The 17,570-nt window shown below is 44.4% G+C and overlaps 1 protein-coding gene and 1 pseudogene across 3 annotated transcripts in view; both read left to right on the top strand.

Annotated features, from left to right (window-relative positions):
• Positions 1–5,973: 5,973 nt before the first annotated feature.
• DGUOK (deoxyguanosine kinase) overlaps positions 5,974–17,570 on the top strand; it is a 30,964-nt gene continuing 19,367 nt past the window's right edge. The window contains exons 1-2 of one of the 3 annotated variants that reach the window (XM_049856955.1): positions 6,061–6,145; positions 16,096–16,159. Coding sequence is in view for 1 of the 3 variants with exons in the window: in XM_049856954.1 (XP_049712911.1) it covers positions 6,004–6,145 (142 nt within the window). In the remaining 2 variants the exon portion in view is untranslated. Of the gene's footprint in view, positions 6,146–16,095; positions 16,160–17,570 lie in introns of all 3 variants that reach the window. The other 2 variants (XM_049856954.1, XM_049856956.1) reach the window with 2 other exon arrangements.
• LOC126060721 (39S ribosomal protein L9, mitochondrial-like) lies at positions 13,988–16,084 on the top strand (annotated as a pseudogene).

Raw genomic sequence — 17,570 nt, 5'->3', positions numbered from 1 at the left:
GACCACATGGATTTATGTGCCCCACAAAGATGATTCCTGCCCTTCAGGTCTCACTGCTCAAAGGGAGAGACAGACACATACACACAATGATACGAGACACCGAAAGTACTATGAAAAAATAAGTGAGATGATAATAGCTAATGTTTCTTGTGTGCACACAATATGCTAGACACTGTGTTAAGAGCTTTATAGGGATTTCCTTACTTATCCTCACTACAACCTTATGAGGTAGGTACTAGTATCATCTCCCATCTATAGCTAGTTTATTGTTATTGGCAGAACTAGGTTCTCACTTGCCTGGCGTACCCTCCCGTCTACGAGACAAGTCTCATCCTTCATGCTTTGATCAGATCCCACCTGGCCCATCAAATTTCCCAGACACACCCATTGGAGACAGTATGGCCCAGTGGTAAAGCTCACGGGCCTCAAAGTCAGACCTTCCTCTTTTACCATCTATTTACCTTTCAGGCACTTGCCCTCTGGGGGTGGGGGTGGGGTAGGGGAGCATTTTTTTTTTTTTTTTTCCAAAGCCCCTAGAGCATTTATACCTGACTTTGGGTTTCCCAGAAGCAGATCCTCAAACAAGGATTCACGTGCAAATGATTTATTAAGGAAGTGCTCCCAGGAGAAACCAGAAGGGAGAGTGACAGGTACAACAGGCCAGGGGAGGAAGCCCAGCAAGAGTAAGATCTTGGGCAAAGTCCCCCAGAGGACGGCCTCAGCCTGAACTGCTGTGGGAGCTCCAAAACGTCTGTGGTGCCTCAGAAGTTGTCCTGACTGAAGGCAAGGGAGTGGGGCTTTCACAGTTCCAGACCACCCCGTGATTGGTGAAGGCATACCTAAAGGGCAGTAAAGTCCTGGGCTTCCAGCCTGTGTGGGCAATATGCTCCAACAGGCTGAGAACAGGCCTTCAAAGAAGAGCCACAGGCTATTGAAAGAGAAAGCACGGGGGAGAGGCTGGAGGGGCCCCCCATGCAAAGGGGATTCTAGGAGATGGGGGTGAAGCACTGACACTACCTCCTATGGAAGGGCCACTTCAGAATCTCCGTGTGTGAAGGAGAGGGTAAGCTGACCAGGTCAGTAAAAAGAAGCCTTTTTCAGCACTATCAAAATAGCCAAAAGGTAGAAACCACCTAAACGTCCATCAAGGGATGAATGGATAAATAAAATGTGGTACATACATATAATGCCAGCAGGAGAGATAGTCCTGATACATGCTACAACATGGATGAACCCTGAAAACATTATGCTACCCAAAATACATCAGACACAAAAGGACAAATATTGTATGATCCCATTTATATGAAATAGGCAAATATACAGAGACCAAAGTTCAGTAGTGGTTATCAGGGGGAAAAAGTGAGTCATTGCTTAGGGGACACTGAGTTTCTGTTAATGGTGGTGGAATAATTTGGAAAATGGTAGTGGTGATGGTTGCATGTTGAACATAATCAGTGACACTGAATTGTACATGTAAAAACTGTTGAATTGGCAAATGTGTTGCTATATGTTTTTTTTTTTTACCACAATAAGAAAAAAGTAAGCCTTGCAGGAGGTTGGGATATACACTTCCCTTTCCTATCTCCCATATCCAACCTCCTCCCCTCCTCCCCTAGTCCTGCCCCTTTTCAGGAAATGCAGTCCCAGAATCCTTCAGTGGTCAGCTTCTGCTGATAGAGAGGAAGGGGTACATGATCAGCTACAGTGGCTTGAAAAAAGTGAAAATCCAACAACTAACGATAAATAGAAACAATGTCCCAGGCACTGAGGGTCAAGCTGAAGGCAGCCATTATTTATAATTTTTACGTTGTCTGTTGGATGCTGCGGGCCAGGCATTGTGTTAAGTCCTGCTTGTGGATGCTCTCTTACTCCTTACCCCCAAGCCATCTGAATCCAGCCACACTCTGAGCCACCTCACTGGATGCCTCCTGTATTATTAGGTGTGGGGGTCAGTATTCAGTCAGGAGAGCAAAGCACTGCAAGTATTATGGGACCGTGGGATTTGTTACAGAAATGAGAAATTACCCAAAGGTGGGAAGAACTGCGGAAGCGAAGGCCTAGACGGGATTGTTCGCAATCGGAGAGGGCTAGCTGGGATCTCTCTGACGGTCACCTCTGTCTGTCATCTGATTACTGACACCTCCCAAGAGGAGCGGCTGATGTTCCCATTCTGCTTTCCAAACCTCACACCAGCTCCCCTTTTGGCCAACTCTAACTTAGAGATCTGTAGGGAGGGGATTCTGGAAATGTATTTCCCAGCTTAATTTAACCAAAGGGACACAATCTAGCACATTCGGACATCTTTGATGCAGATGAGACTATAGCTGACCATTGTTAGTAATGATGATATTAGGATAACTGATGAGCAATTTAGGCAAAAAAAAAATTTGTTTCTTACTTTACACTATGTATCAAAAAAATTTTTTTTAAAGTTCTGAGAAGCAAGCCACAGAATGAGAAAATATTTGCAAAGAACTCAGATCCAGAATATATGAAGAATAATAAATCAAGAATTAAAAGACAGACAATGCAATAGAAAAATGGATACAAGACTCGAACAGGCCCTTCACAAAACAGGATACCCAAAAGCCAGTAAACATATGCAAAGGTGTTCAGCTTCATTAACCATGAGGAAAATGCAAATGTAAACTACAATAAGATACATACACACCAGAATGGATAAAATGAAAAAACCTGACAATACCTACTGCAGGCGAGAATGTGAAACAATCAGAATTCTCACTCCCTGGTGGTGGTGGTGTAAGTTGGTAAACTCAGACCCTGTGGAACTAGCTACTGTTTGGGAATACGTACTAAACCTGAACATACATATAACCTATGACCCAGCAATTGTACTCCTAGGTATACACCCCACATAAATGCACACTTATGTTTACCAAAAGACACGTATAAGAATATTCATAGCAACACTATTCATAATAGCCCAAATCTAGAAACTCCCAAATGTCCATCAACAGTTGAACGGATAAAATAAATTGTGGTATAGTGACATAGTGAAATACTATACAGCTGTGAGTATAAACGTACTACAACTACACACACAATGTGGATAAATCTCTCGGATATTATGTTGAATGAAACAACCCAGATACAAAAGAAACCAAAAAAACAAACAAACAAACCAAACCCACTACCATCAAGTCGATTCCAGACTCATAGCAACCCTGTAAGACAGAGTAGAATGGCCCAATAAGGTTTCCAAGGAGGCGGATTAAACTGTTGACATTTTGGTTAGCAGAAAAGCCACAACTAGGCCAACAGGGATCCACTATACATAATTTCACATTTATAAAGAACAGGCAAGACTAATCTCTGCTGTTAGAAGTCGGGCTAGTGGACAAAAATGGGGATAGGGACTGGTATGGGGCATGGGGGAGGCTTTGGGAGATGCTGGTAGTGTTCTCCTTGATCTGGATCCAGGCGACGCAGGTGTGTTGTTTGTGAAATTTTCATTGTGCTATACACATACCATAGTGCTCTTTTCTTCAGAGCATGTTATACTTTACTATAGTTTTAAAAAATTATAACTTTTGGGAATGCCTGTCTGTACCTAGGCCTGGGGACAACTCCCTCATTTAACCTTCATAACGACCCTGAGGGCAGGGGGACCCCTGGGCACAGAGAGAGCTCTCAAAGTTTTTTAGATGAATATTTTCCAAGCCTGAGTTGACATAAATAAAGAAATTGAAGCAGTATTTTTAGAGTTGGCTGCAGGAGTGGGGGTAGAAGGTGAGACAGACTTCATCCATTAGCACCCCACCCTGCTTATCCTAAACAAATTTACAATCTATTTTAAAAATAATGTGTTTAACATGCAAACATGGCTTCAATCATCCCATAAAACCCTCCATAATATAAGAAAAAGGTCCTAGGCTTGTTATGCAACCAGCTTTAAGACAGGTGTCCCAGCCACCGGCTCCTCCCCACTTCCCTTGCAGCCAGATTTCTGTCTCCTAAAACCTCTCACATCTAAGAAAGCTGCTTGAATGCCAGCTGGCCTCTGACTCCTGGTTTGACTTCTCTGGCTTAAGAGATAGAAGGCGGAAGCACCTTCTGACTGTTGTTGTTATTGTGCTCCCATCAAGTTGATTCTGACTCATAGCGACCATATAGGACACAGTAGAACTGATCCATAGGTTTCATAGGCTGTAGTCTTTATGGGAGCAGATCATCAGGTCTTTCAACCACAGAGCGGCTGGTAGGTTAAAACTGCCAACCCTTCAGTTAGCAGCTGAGTACTTTACACATTGCACCATGTCCTAGGGTAAAAACCACCACAAAGTTATAGTATACAGTACAGCAAAAAGAACGGTTTTATTCAACATATGTTCAAAGAGGCAAAAATGGGAAACAGACAAGCATGCTGCCAGGGCCATGTCTGTCTAAGTCCCAGGAACATACAGAATCATCAGTATTTATTAACATTACAAAGGGATAAAATCATTGAAAGCTTCACCTTTGCACAGATTGGCTAAAAACTGCTAACTCACCATGATTCTACATTTTGAATTGTCTTTCTTAATAATCGTTGGTACAGGTTTCAGTAACAGGAGAGTCTTCATTGGTTCAACAAATCTTACTATTTACTAAATCCTAACAGAAAAAGATGAGTAGAAAATATGTGGGTCTTTTGTACTCTGCTTGATTTGTTTATGTGAAAGTTTCCCTAAAAGATGTTTTCTGAGGTTGTCCTAGCTATTGTCTTTATACCTCAGGGCCCAGTTGATGTGTCCTTGTGAGTCCAGCTTTAGCTCAGACACATTCTTCATGCTCAAGGACAAGGAATAATGGCTCCAATTTTATTTCTAAATCAACCACCCGGCCTTCTTACCTCTGACTAGGTTTCATAAATCATTAGTACTAAGGTTGTTATGACAATGACGTGTGGCAGAAGGAAGCCAGTCAAGGCCTCACTGGATGGCAGCAGCTCCCTAGGGTCCTGCCTATCAGAAGAGCACAGCTCTGCACAGACAGTAGGACTCCAGTCTTACAGCTGACACAAATGGTTAATTGTTCTACTACTAACTGAAAGGTTGGCAGTTAGAACCCACCCAGAGGCATCTCAGAACAAAGGCCTGGTGATCTGCTTCCTTAAAGTCACAGTCTTGAGAACCCTAGGGGGCAGGGTTCTACTCTGCCACACATGGGGTTGCTGTGCAACTGGACAGCAACTGGCTCGGTTTCTTTGGTTTTACTCTTTCTCTGGCTCTTCTCATCCTTGTACAAATCCCATTTTGATCCACTATATCCCTACTGTTGTTTGCGCCCACAAAACCCCATGTGTGTATATGGTTTAAACTGAGTTCCGATCACATTCCTGAACCTCCAACCACCTTAACCTAATGGGATATTTTTACTCTTATGCAATTAGATTGAGTGAACATTTATTTATTCAAGAGAGAAAATGAGAGGTGGGTGTAAATGATGAACTGATTTGCCAACTTATTCAATAACGTACCAGCATTATGCTGGGAGTTACAGGGAATGGGAAAAAAAATTAATTTGTGTAAAGCATCAGATTGCGTCATTTCCCTACTTAAAACTGTTCAATTTCTGCCCACACTAGACTAAAAACCAGACAACACACACCTGGAAATAAGAAACCTCTTTTAAAATTACAATTCTTTTAATTTGGCTTTAGTTATCAAATTTAATCTATTTTAAAGTTACACAAAATGCAAAGGTCATGGGATTGTAGAGTTCTCTCTCTTTTAATACGTTATCTGTTCAATGAACAAAACGGAGGGGCTAACCCCCGTCACATCTCCGGTTACCAGCAAACTCTTACACTTCCGCACACTCCCAAGGCTCGGTCGCGAGTGCTGAGTGGTCCCTGGCTCCCCTCCTCCCTGTCAGCTCAGCCCCACCCATTTCCTGCTTGGCGATCTTCTGACGTCAGAGGTGCGCCGGAGCGCGTGAAAGGCTGTGCTCAAGGCGGAAGTCCCCGCGACGGAAGTGGTCGGTGCGAGGTTCCTGGGCGGGATGGGAGTGGGAAGGCAGTTTGTAAGGCTTCTGCGCGCATCTTCCAGTTCCATGGCACAGAGTCCACTCGAGGGCGCGTCCCCCTCCAGGGGCATGCACGCGGAGCGCGGCCCCCGAAGGCTCTCCATCGAAGGCAACATTGGTAAGGGCCGGAAAGTGGCTGCCACGCCTTGGCCTCGGCCGTGCAGGTGCCTGAGAGACCGGGAAAGCTAGGCCCGTAATCCCTTCGTTTGATACGGCGGCCTGCGTGTACTGAGCTACCAGGGCCATTTCCCCTCCCAAGCGCAGTGTGGGCCTTTGCATCTTCGATTTTGAAAACGTCGGGTCTCAGTATCCGCCCACAGGGGCACGTTTGTTGGGGCGTAAAAGCCACATAGTCGGCAAATAGGCAGGAGTTCCATTAGCTTGTTCTCGTACTCTCTGTAAAGGAGATTAGCAAGTGTTAAGTAGTGAAGACATTCTAGTAGCAAACAGAATTTCTCATTCATTCAACGAGTAACTGTGTGAGCCATTTCCATGTGCAAGGGACCCCAAGGTTACAGCAGTGAACAAAACAAAATTCTCTGCCCTCATGGAACTAATATTCTAGTGGGGGGAGAGAGACAATAAACAACATAAATGAAGCAAAATAAACAATATGTTATATGGTAATGAGTGTGATGAAGAAAAATCAGGATGAGGGGTTGGGAAGGGTAGTCAAGGAAGCACTCACTAAGAAGATGGCAGTTTGAGCAAAAACCCCAAGAAGGTGAGGGAGTGAGCCATGTGAATAACTGGGAGAAGAATCTCCCAGCAAGAACAGCAAGTGCAAAAGGCCCTGAGGTGGAAAGTGTACCGGGAACAGCAAGCCAGTGTGGCTGAGGTAGAGTAAGCAAGGAGGAGTGGGAGAGAGGAGGTCAGAAGGGTAGGCGTGGCCAGATTGTGTAGGCATTGTAGTCCATTGTGGGCTTTTATTCTGAGATGGGAAGCCGTTGGAAGAATTGAGCAGTCAAGTGACATGATCTGCCATGAGTCAGAACTGACTCGACAGCAACTGACAGCGATATTGAAAGATCACTCTGGCAGATATGTTGAAAGTAGAAGGTGTCAGGAGGTATTGCAGTAATCCCCAGTGAGTTATGGTGGGTTGGACCACAGTGGTAACAGTGAAGGTAGTGAGGAGTGGTTGGATGTTACTTAGATTTTAAGGTAGGGCCAGCAGGATTTGGTGACAGATTGGACGTGGGGTGTGAGAGAAAGAAAGGAGTCGGAAATGACTTCAAATGTTTTGGCTTCAGCAATTGGAAAGATGGAGTTCCAGTTTCCTAAAATGGAGAATACTGGGAAGGGGGGAGGTCATCAAGATTTGGGTTTTAAGACATGTTAGGTTTCTGTATGCCTGTTTAGACATCCAAGAGGAGATGTCGAATAGGCAGTTGGGTATATAAGTCTGGCATTCAGAGTCTTCTTGGACTGGAGTTACAAATATAGATGGTATGTAAAGTTATGGAAAGGACTGAGCCTTGGGGCATGCAGATGTTAAGAGATTGGGGGGATGGGGAGAAATCAGCAGAGGAGACTGAGAAGGGATGGCCACTGATATAGGTAAAACCAAAAGTGAGTGACATCCAGGAAGCCAGGTGAAGAAGGTATTCAGATGGAGGGAATGATCAACTCTAAACCTGCTTAAGTAAATGAGTACTGGAGGTCTTTGCAAACTTGAGCAGTTTTTAGGAGTGAAAGCCTGGTAGGAGCAGGCTTTCCATGTGCAAGGGACCTCGAGGAGAAGGGGGAGGTGAGGAATTGGAGACAGTAGGTTAAAACAACTATTTGGAAGCGTTTCCCTAGAAAGGGGGGACATGGGGTGGTTGCTGAAATGGTAAAAGCAGTTGAGGGTTTTTTCTTTTCTTTTTGTGGGAGGCATTACAGCATGTTTGTAAGGCGATGGAAATGGCCTCGTAGAGAGGGGGAAAACTGGTAATGGATTGGAGAGGATAGAATTGCAGGAGGGATGACAAAATACATTAGCGCCAACTCAGGTAAGTGTAATAGGAATTTGTGGAAGGTCTTTTGAGTGTGTCATTTTTCTTGGTGAAATAAGGATCACGATCATCAGCTGAGAGTCAGTTTGAGGAGAGAGGTTGTTCAGCGCCATCGAGTTGATTTCAACTCTTAGTGACCCCATGTGACAGAACAGAACTGCCCCATAGGGTTTTCTTGGCTGTAGCCTTTACAGAAGCAGATCACCAGCTCTTCTGTGGAGCCACTGGGTGGGTTCCAACCGCCAGCCTCTTGGTTAGCAGCCGAATGCATAACCATTGCACCACCAGTATTTTACGAGGTAAATACTTTGGGCAGGCCATCAGGTGAGGGTCAGACTCCCTCTCCCAGTTTGACATCTCCTGATGTTTGCTTCCTAGCCTCTCCAGGTTTCTGTGCTGCTTCTGTGCTTTCTCAGTCAGCAGACCCTTACTAAGTAATTAGTGAGTCCCCTCTCAGGCTGAGCAAAACAGTGAATGGGATCCAGCTCCTGTCCATTCAGGAGCTCACAACAAAGTGGGAGAAGCAGACTTCTAAACAGAGTTTCATACCATCCGATGAGTGCCATGATAGGGCAGGGAAACGCCACGTTCCTGGAGTAGGCATTCTGAAGAGGGAGAAGAGGAAGAAGAGCATTCCAGGTACAGGAAATAATAACATTTGCAAAGACGAGGAGGACTGAAGAGACAAATGCAGTTTTAATAAAAGGGAAGTAGCTCAGTGTGCCTGTCATTAAGGGGCCTGGGAGACAGTGGCAGAACAAGAGATTGGAAGGGTAGGATTGGCCAGATGGTAAAGAGCTTTGTGCACCATGCTAGGAGTTTGAAGTTTATCCTGTAGGCAGTGGGAGGCTACTGAAGACTTGTAGCTGGTATAGGGCATGATCAGATTCATTTTTGAAAGGAAATTGACTGGAATGAATGAATAGAAAGAAGAAGGCTCCATAAAGCAGGCACTGTGCTTGTTTTGTCCTATTTGCTGCAGTACCCATAGTGCCTTGCATCCAGCTTGCTGAACGAATAAATGAATTGGAATAGAGTTTGGAGTAGGTAGATATATAGACTAATTTATGGCTGTTTTGTAGTTGGAGAGATGGAGAAGTGATGGTTTGGGAGAGATTTTGCAAATAGGATTGACAGGACTTGTTGGCCACTTGGAGATGAGGGACAAGGAAGAATAGATGACACTGAGATTTCTAATTTGGATACTGACTCTAAAACCCAAGGATGAAAATAAAGGAAGAGGTAATCTCAGGAGATTAACATATTTTGTATAAGGTGCCTGTGAGACACACAGATAAAGATGTTCGGAGGTAAATTGGAATATGTGCCTGGGGTCAAGGAAAAGATGAGAGCTGAGATTCAGATTTGGAAGTTGTTGGCTGGTGGGGGTAGCAGTTGAAGCCTTGGAAGTGAATGCAGTTGTGTAAGGAAAGTGTGACTAATGAGAAGTGGACCAGGCGACCTTAATCTGGTTCTTTCCAGTTTTATCTCGCACTATTCACCATCACCCCACACACCCTGATGACTCCCCAGACAGAGTTAGTCACTGCTTCCTTTGTGTTCTCATAACACTTGGTACCCACAGCTGATGCAACACTTGAGTTTGGTTGAGATTGTTCATTCAACAGCTTCCTTGGGTTGGAGCTCCTCAGTGTCTTGTTCATCTTCATATTGCCAGCACCTAACCCCCTGCATGACCCACTGTGCTCATTCAGTCAGTGTTTACCAGATATGTTCAGAGGGACTTTTCTTGTAGTCCTACTGTTTTAAATCCTACTCATCTGAACCTGGCTATTTTACCCTGTAGATAGCATATAAGGACAATTTGTCTGTGAAATAGTAGCTGACCTCATCCAGCAGGAGTTATGAAGTCATGTGCAATTTATGATTGGAAGTCAAATGCTGGGTACCCAGAAGCTCTTAAATTCTAAGAAATAAAATACCTTGCTTATCTTTTAAGAGTATTCATCACTGAAGTATATAATTATCTTCCAGAGCCAGTTATTTTATGATTACAAACCTAAATTGAAGAAAGGATTGCTGGGTGAAATACTGTCATCAGTGAGTCACCTCAGACCATTCTCACTTTTTATTTTCAAAGCCCCAGCCGGAGAAGAGGAAACGGTTTTGTACTTGGCAGCCTAGAGTTTTCTACTTTAAAGAGTAGAGAAACCAAACCCATTGCTGTTGAGTCAAGTCCAACTCATTGTGACCCTATGTGACAGGGTAGAACTGCCCCATACAGTTTCCAAGAAGCAGCTGGTGGATTCGAACTGCCAACTTTTTGGCTAGCAGCTATAGCTTTTAACCACTGCGCCACCGCAGCTCCAAACAGTAAAGGCTTCTCTAATAACATGTTTCCTCCTGCGTTCAAACTTAGTGGCTTAACATCACTAATATTTGTCTTTTACTTTTTTTGACTATGAACAATTGGGCAAAAAACCCTGGAGGAAAAAACCTATTTATTCCAAACATTGAATTCTCTGCTTCTGGGATTTACCCCTTTCCATCCATCCACCTCCGTTCTTTTTTTGTGGGGAGAGGGTTGGGATTTTATTTATTGTGCTTTAGGTGAAAATTTACAGTGCAAATTAGTTTCTCATTGAAAAATTTATGCACAAATTGTTTTGTGACATTGGTTGCAGTCTCCACAATGTGTCAGTATTCTTCCCCTTTCCCTTTACACCCTGGGTTTCCTGTGTCCATTTGTCCAGTTTTCCTGTCCTTTCCTGCTGTCTCATCTTTGCTTTTGGCAGGTGTTGCCCATTAGGTCTGTACTTCATTGAACTGAGCACATTCCTCACGTGTACTATTGTTGTGTAAATCCGTTGCCACTGAGTGGATTCCAACTCAAAGCAACCCTATAGGACAGAGTAGAACTGCCCCATAGAGTTTCCAAGGAGTGCCTGGTGGATTCAAACTACCAGCCTTTTGGTTAGTAGCCATAGCACTTAACCACTACACCACAGGGTTTCCGCTTGTTGTATAGGCCTGTCTAATCGATGGCTGAAAGGTGGATTTCTGGAGTGGCTTCAATTCTGAGTTAGAAGGGTGTCTGGGGGTCATAGGCTCAGGGGTTGCTGTGTCTCTGTCACACCAGTAAGTCTGGTGTTTTTTTGTGAATTTGAATTTTGGTTTGTGTTTGTTTCTATCATGATCCCTGTCAGAGTGGTTGGTGGTGGTAGCTGGGCACCATGTAGCTCTTCTGGGCTCAGGCTGCTAGACACTGTGATTCATGGGGTCCATCAGTCCTTTGGGCTAATATTTTTCTTGTGTCTTTGGTTTTCTTCATTCTCCTTTGTTCCAGACAGGATGGGGCAATGGGTTTATCTTTGATGGCCACTCACAAGCCTTTAAGACTCCAGACACTACTCACCAAAGTAGGATGTAGAACATTTTCTTCATGAACTATGTTACGCCAGTTGACCTAGATATCCCTTGAGACCATGGTCCCCAGTCCTAAGCCCCAATAACTCAATCCCTCAAGGTGTTTGGGTGTGCCTGGGAAGCTTCTGTGACTTTGCCTTGGTCAAGTTGTGCAGACTTTCCTTATATTGTGTGTTGTCTTTCCCTTCACCAAAGTGAACACCTGTTCACTATCTAGTTTTGACTCATAGCGACCCTATAGGACAGAGTAGAACTGCCCCATAGGGTTTCCAAGGAGCAGCTGGTGAATACAAACTGCCGGCCTTCCAGTTAGCAGCCAAATGTTTAACCACTGCGCCACCAGGGCTCTAATGAGTTGGCATCAACTTGAAGGCGATGTGAAAAAAAACAAACAAACTAGGTAGTGATTTCCCCTCCCCAGCCTTCCCCTCTCTTGTAACCTTCAAAGATTGTTTTTTTCTGTGTGTAAACCTTTTCTTGGGTTATTACATTCACCTCTATTCGTGGCATCTGATTACTTAGGATGCAGGGGACTAAGTTTCAGTCTGTGACTTTAGAAAGCGAGCTCCCAGTCTAGCTGGAGAGGTGATGAGTTAACAAATACAGAATCATAATGTGATAAATACAGGTATAAACATTTGTAAGCTCGAGTAAGCAGTAATTAACTCTGCACAGGGAGCCCTGGTTATGCAGTGGCTAAGAGCTCAGCTGCTAACCAAAAGGCCGGCAGTTCAAATCCAGCAGCCACTCCTTGGAAACCCTGTGGGATAGTTCTGCTCAGTCCTATAGAGCTGCTATGAGTCAGAATCGACTCGACGGCAATAAGTTTGGTTTTTAGAAATGCTCTGCTAGGCACAGAATGGAGCTGAGAGAACTCAAGGAGACTTCACAGCGAATGCAACTGCGGAAGGATGAATCATCTGGCGGGAAAAGCTGGGGGAGGGAGTAGCCCAGATCAAGGAGGGTCTTGAGTGCCAAACGGAGGAATTTGAATCTTAATCTGGAAGCTGTGAGGAACTTTTTTTTTAACTTTTATTGAGCTTCACGTGAACGTTTACAAATCAAGTCAGACTGTCACATACAAGTTTATATACACCTTACTCCGTACTCCCACTTGCTCTCCCCCTAATGAGTCAGCCCTTCCAGTCTCTCCTTTCGTGACAATTTTGCCAGCTTCCAACTCTCTCTATCCTCCCATCCCCCCTCCAGACGGAAGATGCCAACACAGTCTCAAGTGACCACTTGATATAATTAGCTCACTCTTCATCAGCATCTCTCTCCTACCCACTGTCCAGTCCCTTTCATGTCTGATGAGTTGTCTTCGGGAATGGTTCCTGTCCTGGGCCAACAGAAGGTTTGGGGACCATGACTGCCGGGATTCCTCTAGTCTCAGTCAGACCATTAAGTATGGTCTTTTTATGAGAATTTGGGGTCTGCATCCCACTGATCTCCTGCTCCCTCAGGGGTTCTCTGTTGTGCTCCCTGTCAGGGCAGTTGTCGATTGTGGCCGGGCACCAACTAGTTCTTCTGGTCTCAGGATGATGTAGGTCTCTGGGAACTTTTTTTTTTTGTAAACACAGTGTCTTAGGCTGGGTTTTCTAGAAAAGCAAAACCAGTAAAGTGTATAAATATATATGTAAAGAGATTTATATCAAGGAAATGGCTCGCGTGGTTGTAGAGGCTGGAATGTCCCAAGTCCATGGCTCAGGATACAGGCATCTACTGATTTATATAGACGCAGCGGGTGGCGAAGCTGCAGGGGGCGGCGAACCCAAGATTGTCAGGTCAGAGAGCAGGGCTCTTGCTCACAGGCTATGAAAGATTGACAAATCCCAAGATCGGCAGGCAAGATCTTGGGTAAGCTGCTAGCTCAAGTCCCAAGAACTGGAGGTCAGACGAACAGGAGCCAGCTGCAGGACCCAGAGTGAGCAAAAGCCCATGAGCCTTGCCACAATGTCCACTGATATTCAATGCTGGCCACATCCCCAAGGAAACTCCATTTCATCTTATTGGTTTCTCACAGCAGATCCCATCATGGAGGTGATCACAACAACGTATGACTGCCAGGCTACATCATAACTGCCAAACCGCTGAGAATCATGGCCCAACCAAATTGACACGAAACCTTGACTATCACTCACAGTTTCCCATGAAACGAAAATAAAAGGATTGGGGGCAAAAATTTATTAAGTTTCTTTTAAGCCTGCTGGCTGGTTTTTATTAAGTTTGCCCAGATGCTCTTAGAATCTGTTTGGGATGATCCTGCTTAGTCAGTCATAGGATGTTGGAATATAAGTTCCTTGAGGGCAGGATCTCAGTCTAGTTCATCACGTTCGTTATAGTGCCTGACACTTAGTAGTTACTCCATAAATTCTGTTGAGTGAATGAATGCAGTGTCAACTGCAGTTTCTGAAATAAAGGCTTCAAGTTTTCTTAAAAAAAAAAAAAAAGATGTTAGCTTATATTTACTGCCTTTGCTTCATTTTTTTTTTTTTTATTAACTTTTATTAAGCTTCAAGTGAACGTTTACAAATCCAGTCAGTCTGTCACACATAAGTCTACATACGCCTTTGCTTCATTTTTGGTAAAGAATTTTAGTTGTAGGATTTTTCTTCATGTTCAAGAGAAGAAAATGCCCGAAGGTGATAAAATATTTAAGAGATTCTCATGAAATATAACTACATTAAATTTGAAATGATAGAATATGTTATTTTGCATGTCACATCAGATACTACCTTACCGACTGGATTTTAGCATAATGTAGCTACGGTAGGCATCGTAGTTTATAAAAAAATTGTGGGAGGAAAAACCATGACATAGAAAAAGATGGACATTAACACCTGAATCCTTTGTCCACCGTGTGGAATGACAGTCCCGGTACTGATACAAACTGACATGTTGAAGTAACACACTCCCAGAAAGTACCTCCTACCCTGTTTCAAGTCATGGCACGTACAACGAATTACAATGATGGTCAAGGCCCTAAGGGACGGTTTATAAATATGTTGCTTCTGAGGTTTGATACCTCCCAAATCTTATGACTTTAAAAGCATATTGAGCCCTCCGCGCCCGGGAACATGGCAGCGGCCGCGATTGCGGCCCCGGCCAGAGCCCTGCTGCGGGCGGGCGCTGAGCAGCTGCTGCGAGGAGGAGTCCCAGGGCTTTTCCGGCCGTGACTTGGAGCAGGCACCCCTGGCCTGGAGCGCGACTTCAGCCTCTTTCACAGTCGGGGCACAGTCATCGTGGAGCGCTGGTGGAAGGTGCCACTGGCCGGAGAGGGCAGGAAGCCGCGCCTGCACCGGTGACACCGCATCTACAAGCTAGTGGAGGACACGAAACACAGCCCCAAAGTGGAATCCGGGGTGACCTGGTCTCAGTAAAGAAATCTGTGGGCCGTAATCGACTCCTCCCTCAAGGACTAGCAGTGTATGCATCCCCTGAAAACAAGAAGCTGTTTGAAGAGGAGAAATTGCTGAGACAACAAGGAAAGTTAGAGAAGATTCAGACCAAGGCAGGTGAGGCGACAGTGAAATTTCTGAGAAGCTGTCACCTGAAAGTGGGAATGAAGAACAATGTCAAATGGAAGCTAAACCCTGAAATAGTTGCCCGCCACTTCTTCAAGAACCTTGGTGTTGTGGTAGCCCCTCATGCAATAAAATTACCAGAAGAGCCCATCACACGGTGGGGTGAATATTGGTGTGAGGTGACGGTAAATGGGCTTGACACTGTGAGGGTGCCTATGTCTGTGGTGAGCTTTGAGAAGCCCAAGACCAAGAGATACAAGTACTGGTTAGCCCAGCAGGCTGCCAAGGAAATGGCCTCCAAAAGCGCCCGGATGCTCTGACTTACCCTCCTTCCAAGGCAGCCAGATGTCTTCAAAACCCCGATGTTCTGCATAATAGAATCAGAGGAGCCGTAGAACGAAGACAGGCCGGCACCCTGATCTCATTCACACCTCTGACCACGTATCGAATTTTAGAGTGTATATGGGGACATAGGACTGAACTGCACATAAGTGTTGAATTCTCCATATTTGCCATCACTGTCTTCAGCTGACTTAACAGTCTTCTTTATTGGAACAATTCTGCTCAGGAAGTACCAAGCCGGATAAGCCACACGTTAATGGACAGAAGCAGTCCACGTTGATCCCATCTAGCCTCTTCCTCCATTGGAGCACACTGGAACAAACAGAAAGAGCTGGCCATCTTCTCTAGTACTTGGCTTGTTCTCGTCACCCAAACCAAACATTTGGTTTTCAAACAGAAATAAAGAGGTTATGTTTGTTCTTTGTTAAAAAAAAAAAAAAAAAAGCATATTGAAAGATAACAGCTAAGCTGGGGTCTGACTAAATCTGAGATAATGGTACCATAAAAGGATGACTCTGCATAGAGACCAAGAAAGGGAAGAACTTTGTCAGTTCAGTGATATTTGAAGGAGAGAGGCTTTGGGTGGACACGGTGTCTGGTCACTAGGAAGAGGCTCTGTAGAAGTGGGGAACCAAACACCACTTCTGCGGAGCCCCTGTGAACACTTTGAAAAGTTTGTCATTAAAATACAGCCAAAACTCAGGCAGGAAGGAAAAAAACTTATAATCAGGTATCACAGTACTGAAAAAGTTATGGTGTGTCTGGTTTTAATAATAATATATAACTTTGAATTATTTTTTTAAATAACTATTCCACAGCTGTGGATAGTGCCTGGCACAGCCGAGTTCCAGTGGAGTGTAGCTGAAGAAATACAGCCCTATGGTAAGTGACCCAGACTCTCCATGCCAGCAGCAGCATGGATGGCATAGCCCTCACCTTCCACGCCATTTGCACTGATTCTATGCTGACACAGCCTTCTCATTACTAAACTGGCTTTCCAGAAGCCTTGGAATGGGACGTGGGGTGCAAGGTAGGGGCATTGCCCTGGGTATCAGATGTGCACGTTCCAGGAATTGGAACTGTGTGTTTCGCATTGCATCTAATCTGTTGGCATTGAGTATTGATTGTGTGTTGAAATGGCATGAGTCGGTTTCTCAGAGCCCTGCCATCCTTTGGATGAACTAATAGTGTCTGATCTCAGGGATGAAGTTCATGTTCCCTAAACCTCAGAGCCCCTCCTTTCCATCTCCAGGTTTTTGAATAATTGTCTTTGACTTTAAAAAAGTGTAAGTAATTCTGATAGTCATTCCATCTGACCTGCCTAACAAGTCACCCGCCTTCCATCTTTTCATATTAATTAAAAGAGCTTTTCAGCCTATAGGCAGAACCATGTGTTAAAGTTATTCTACAACCTGCAATCTAAATATTGACCAACTGAACCAAGTAGTTTAAACTGGGGGCTACTCAGGCTGGGCAAGTATCTGAAAATACACAAACTCAGCCAGTTTGTAGCTCCCTACCACTCTGTTAGATGCTGTGTAACAAGCCCACTCTGATTGAGTGGTCTGGTATATGAGTATGGAATATAACTTCCTCTGTTGATTTTTCTCCGATTGTTCTAGATAGCAGTCTCAAATATAAGTCTCATCATGATCACTTGGAGCATACTTTCAAAAATTGTGCTCCTAGGAAACCAGAACTGATATCCGTGAAATAATCATAAAATAACTAAATGCCGAACATTTAGTAGCCAGTTGATCAGTATTTCTTGGTTGATTAAACTGCCCAGTATAGTAGGACTTCAGGGTGAGCTAGACAAGTCCTGACCTTCATAGAGGAGGCGGGGCCTTAGGCTTGGTAGGAGGAAAGGATTTAGACAGCCCAGAAGAGCAGGGGAAGGCATTTGTATATTAAGTGTGGGAAGAGCAGAGGCTGAGCAGATGTGAAAAGGCACACATGAGTTGGGTGGAGGTGGGGACTGAAAGATGAGTATGACTGTACAAAATGCACAAATTCACGTTGTTCTTATCCCGGGTATTCAGAGAAAAGTCGGAGTGGTGTGTAATAAATGTCACGTATTGGATGTGTGGGCCGGTGTGCTGACACATCTCTTTGCTCTCAAGCAGTTACCATGACTGGCTGATAGAATTGGCTGGGAGGGTGCCCCCCTTCTTTTTCTTATTTCCATTTGGGTTCTTCCTGAGATTGGAACTCACTTGAGAAAGACCACCTCAGATAGAGAAGAATGAGCCTTCCATTACAGTATATAAATAGTTGTTATGATTTCCAAACA

The sequence above is a fragment of the Elephas maximus genome, chromosome 17 (assembly GCF_024166365.1).
Source record: "Elephas maximus indicus isolate mEleMax1 chromosome 17, mEleMax1 primary haplotype, whole genome shotgun sequence".
NCBI classification, from domain to species: domain Eukaryota; kingdom Metazoa; phylum Chordata; class Mammalia; order Proboscidea; family Elephantidae; genus Elephas; species Elephas maximus.
The sequence above is the reverse complement of the archived record's forward strand: the minus strand, read 5'-3'. Positions and strand labels throughout refer to the sequence as shown.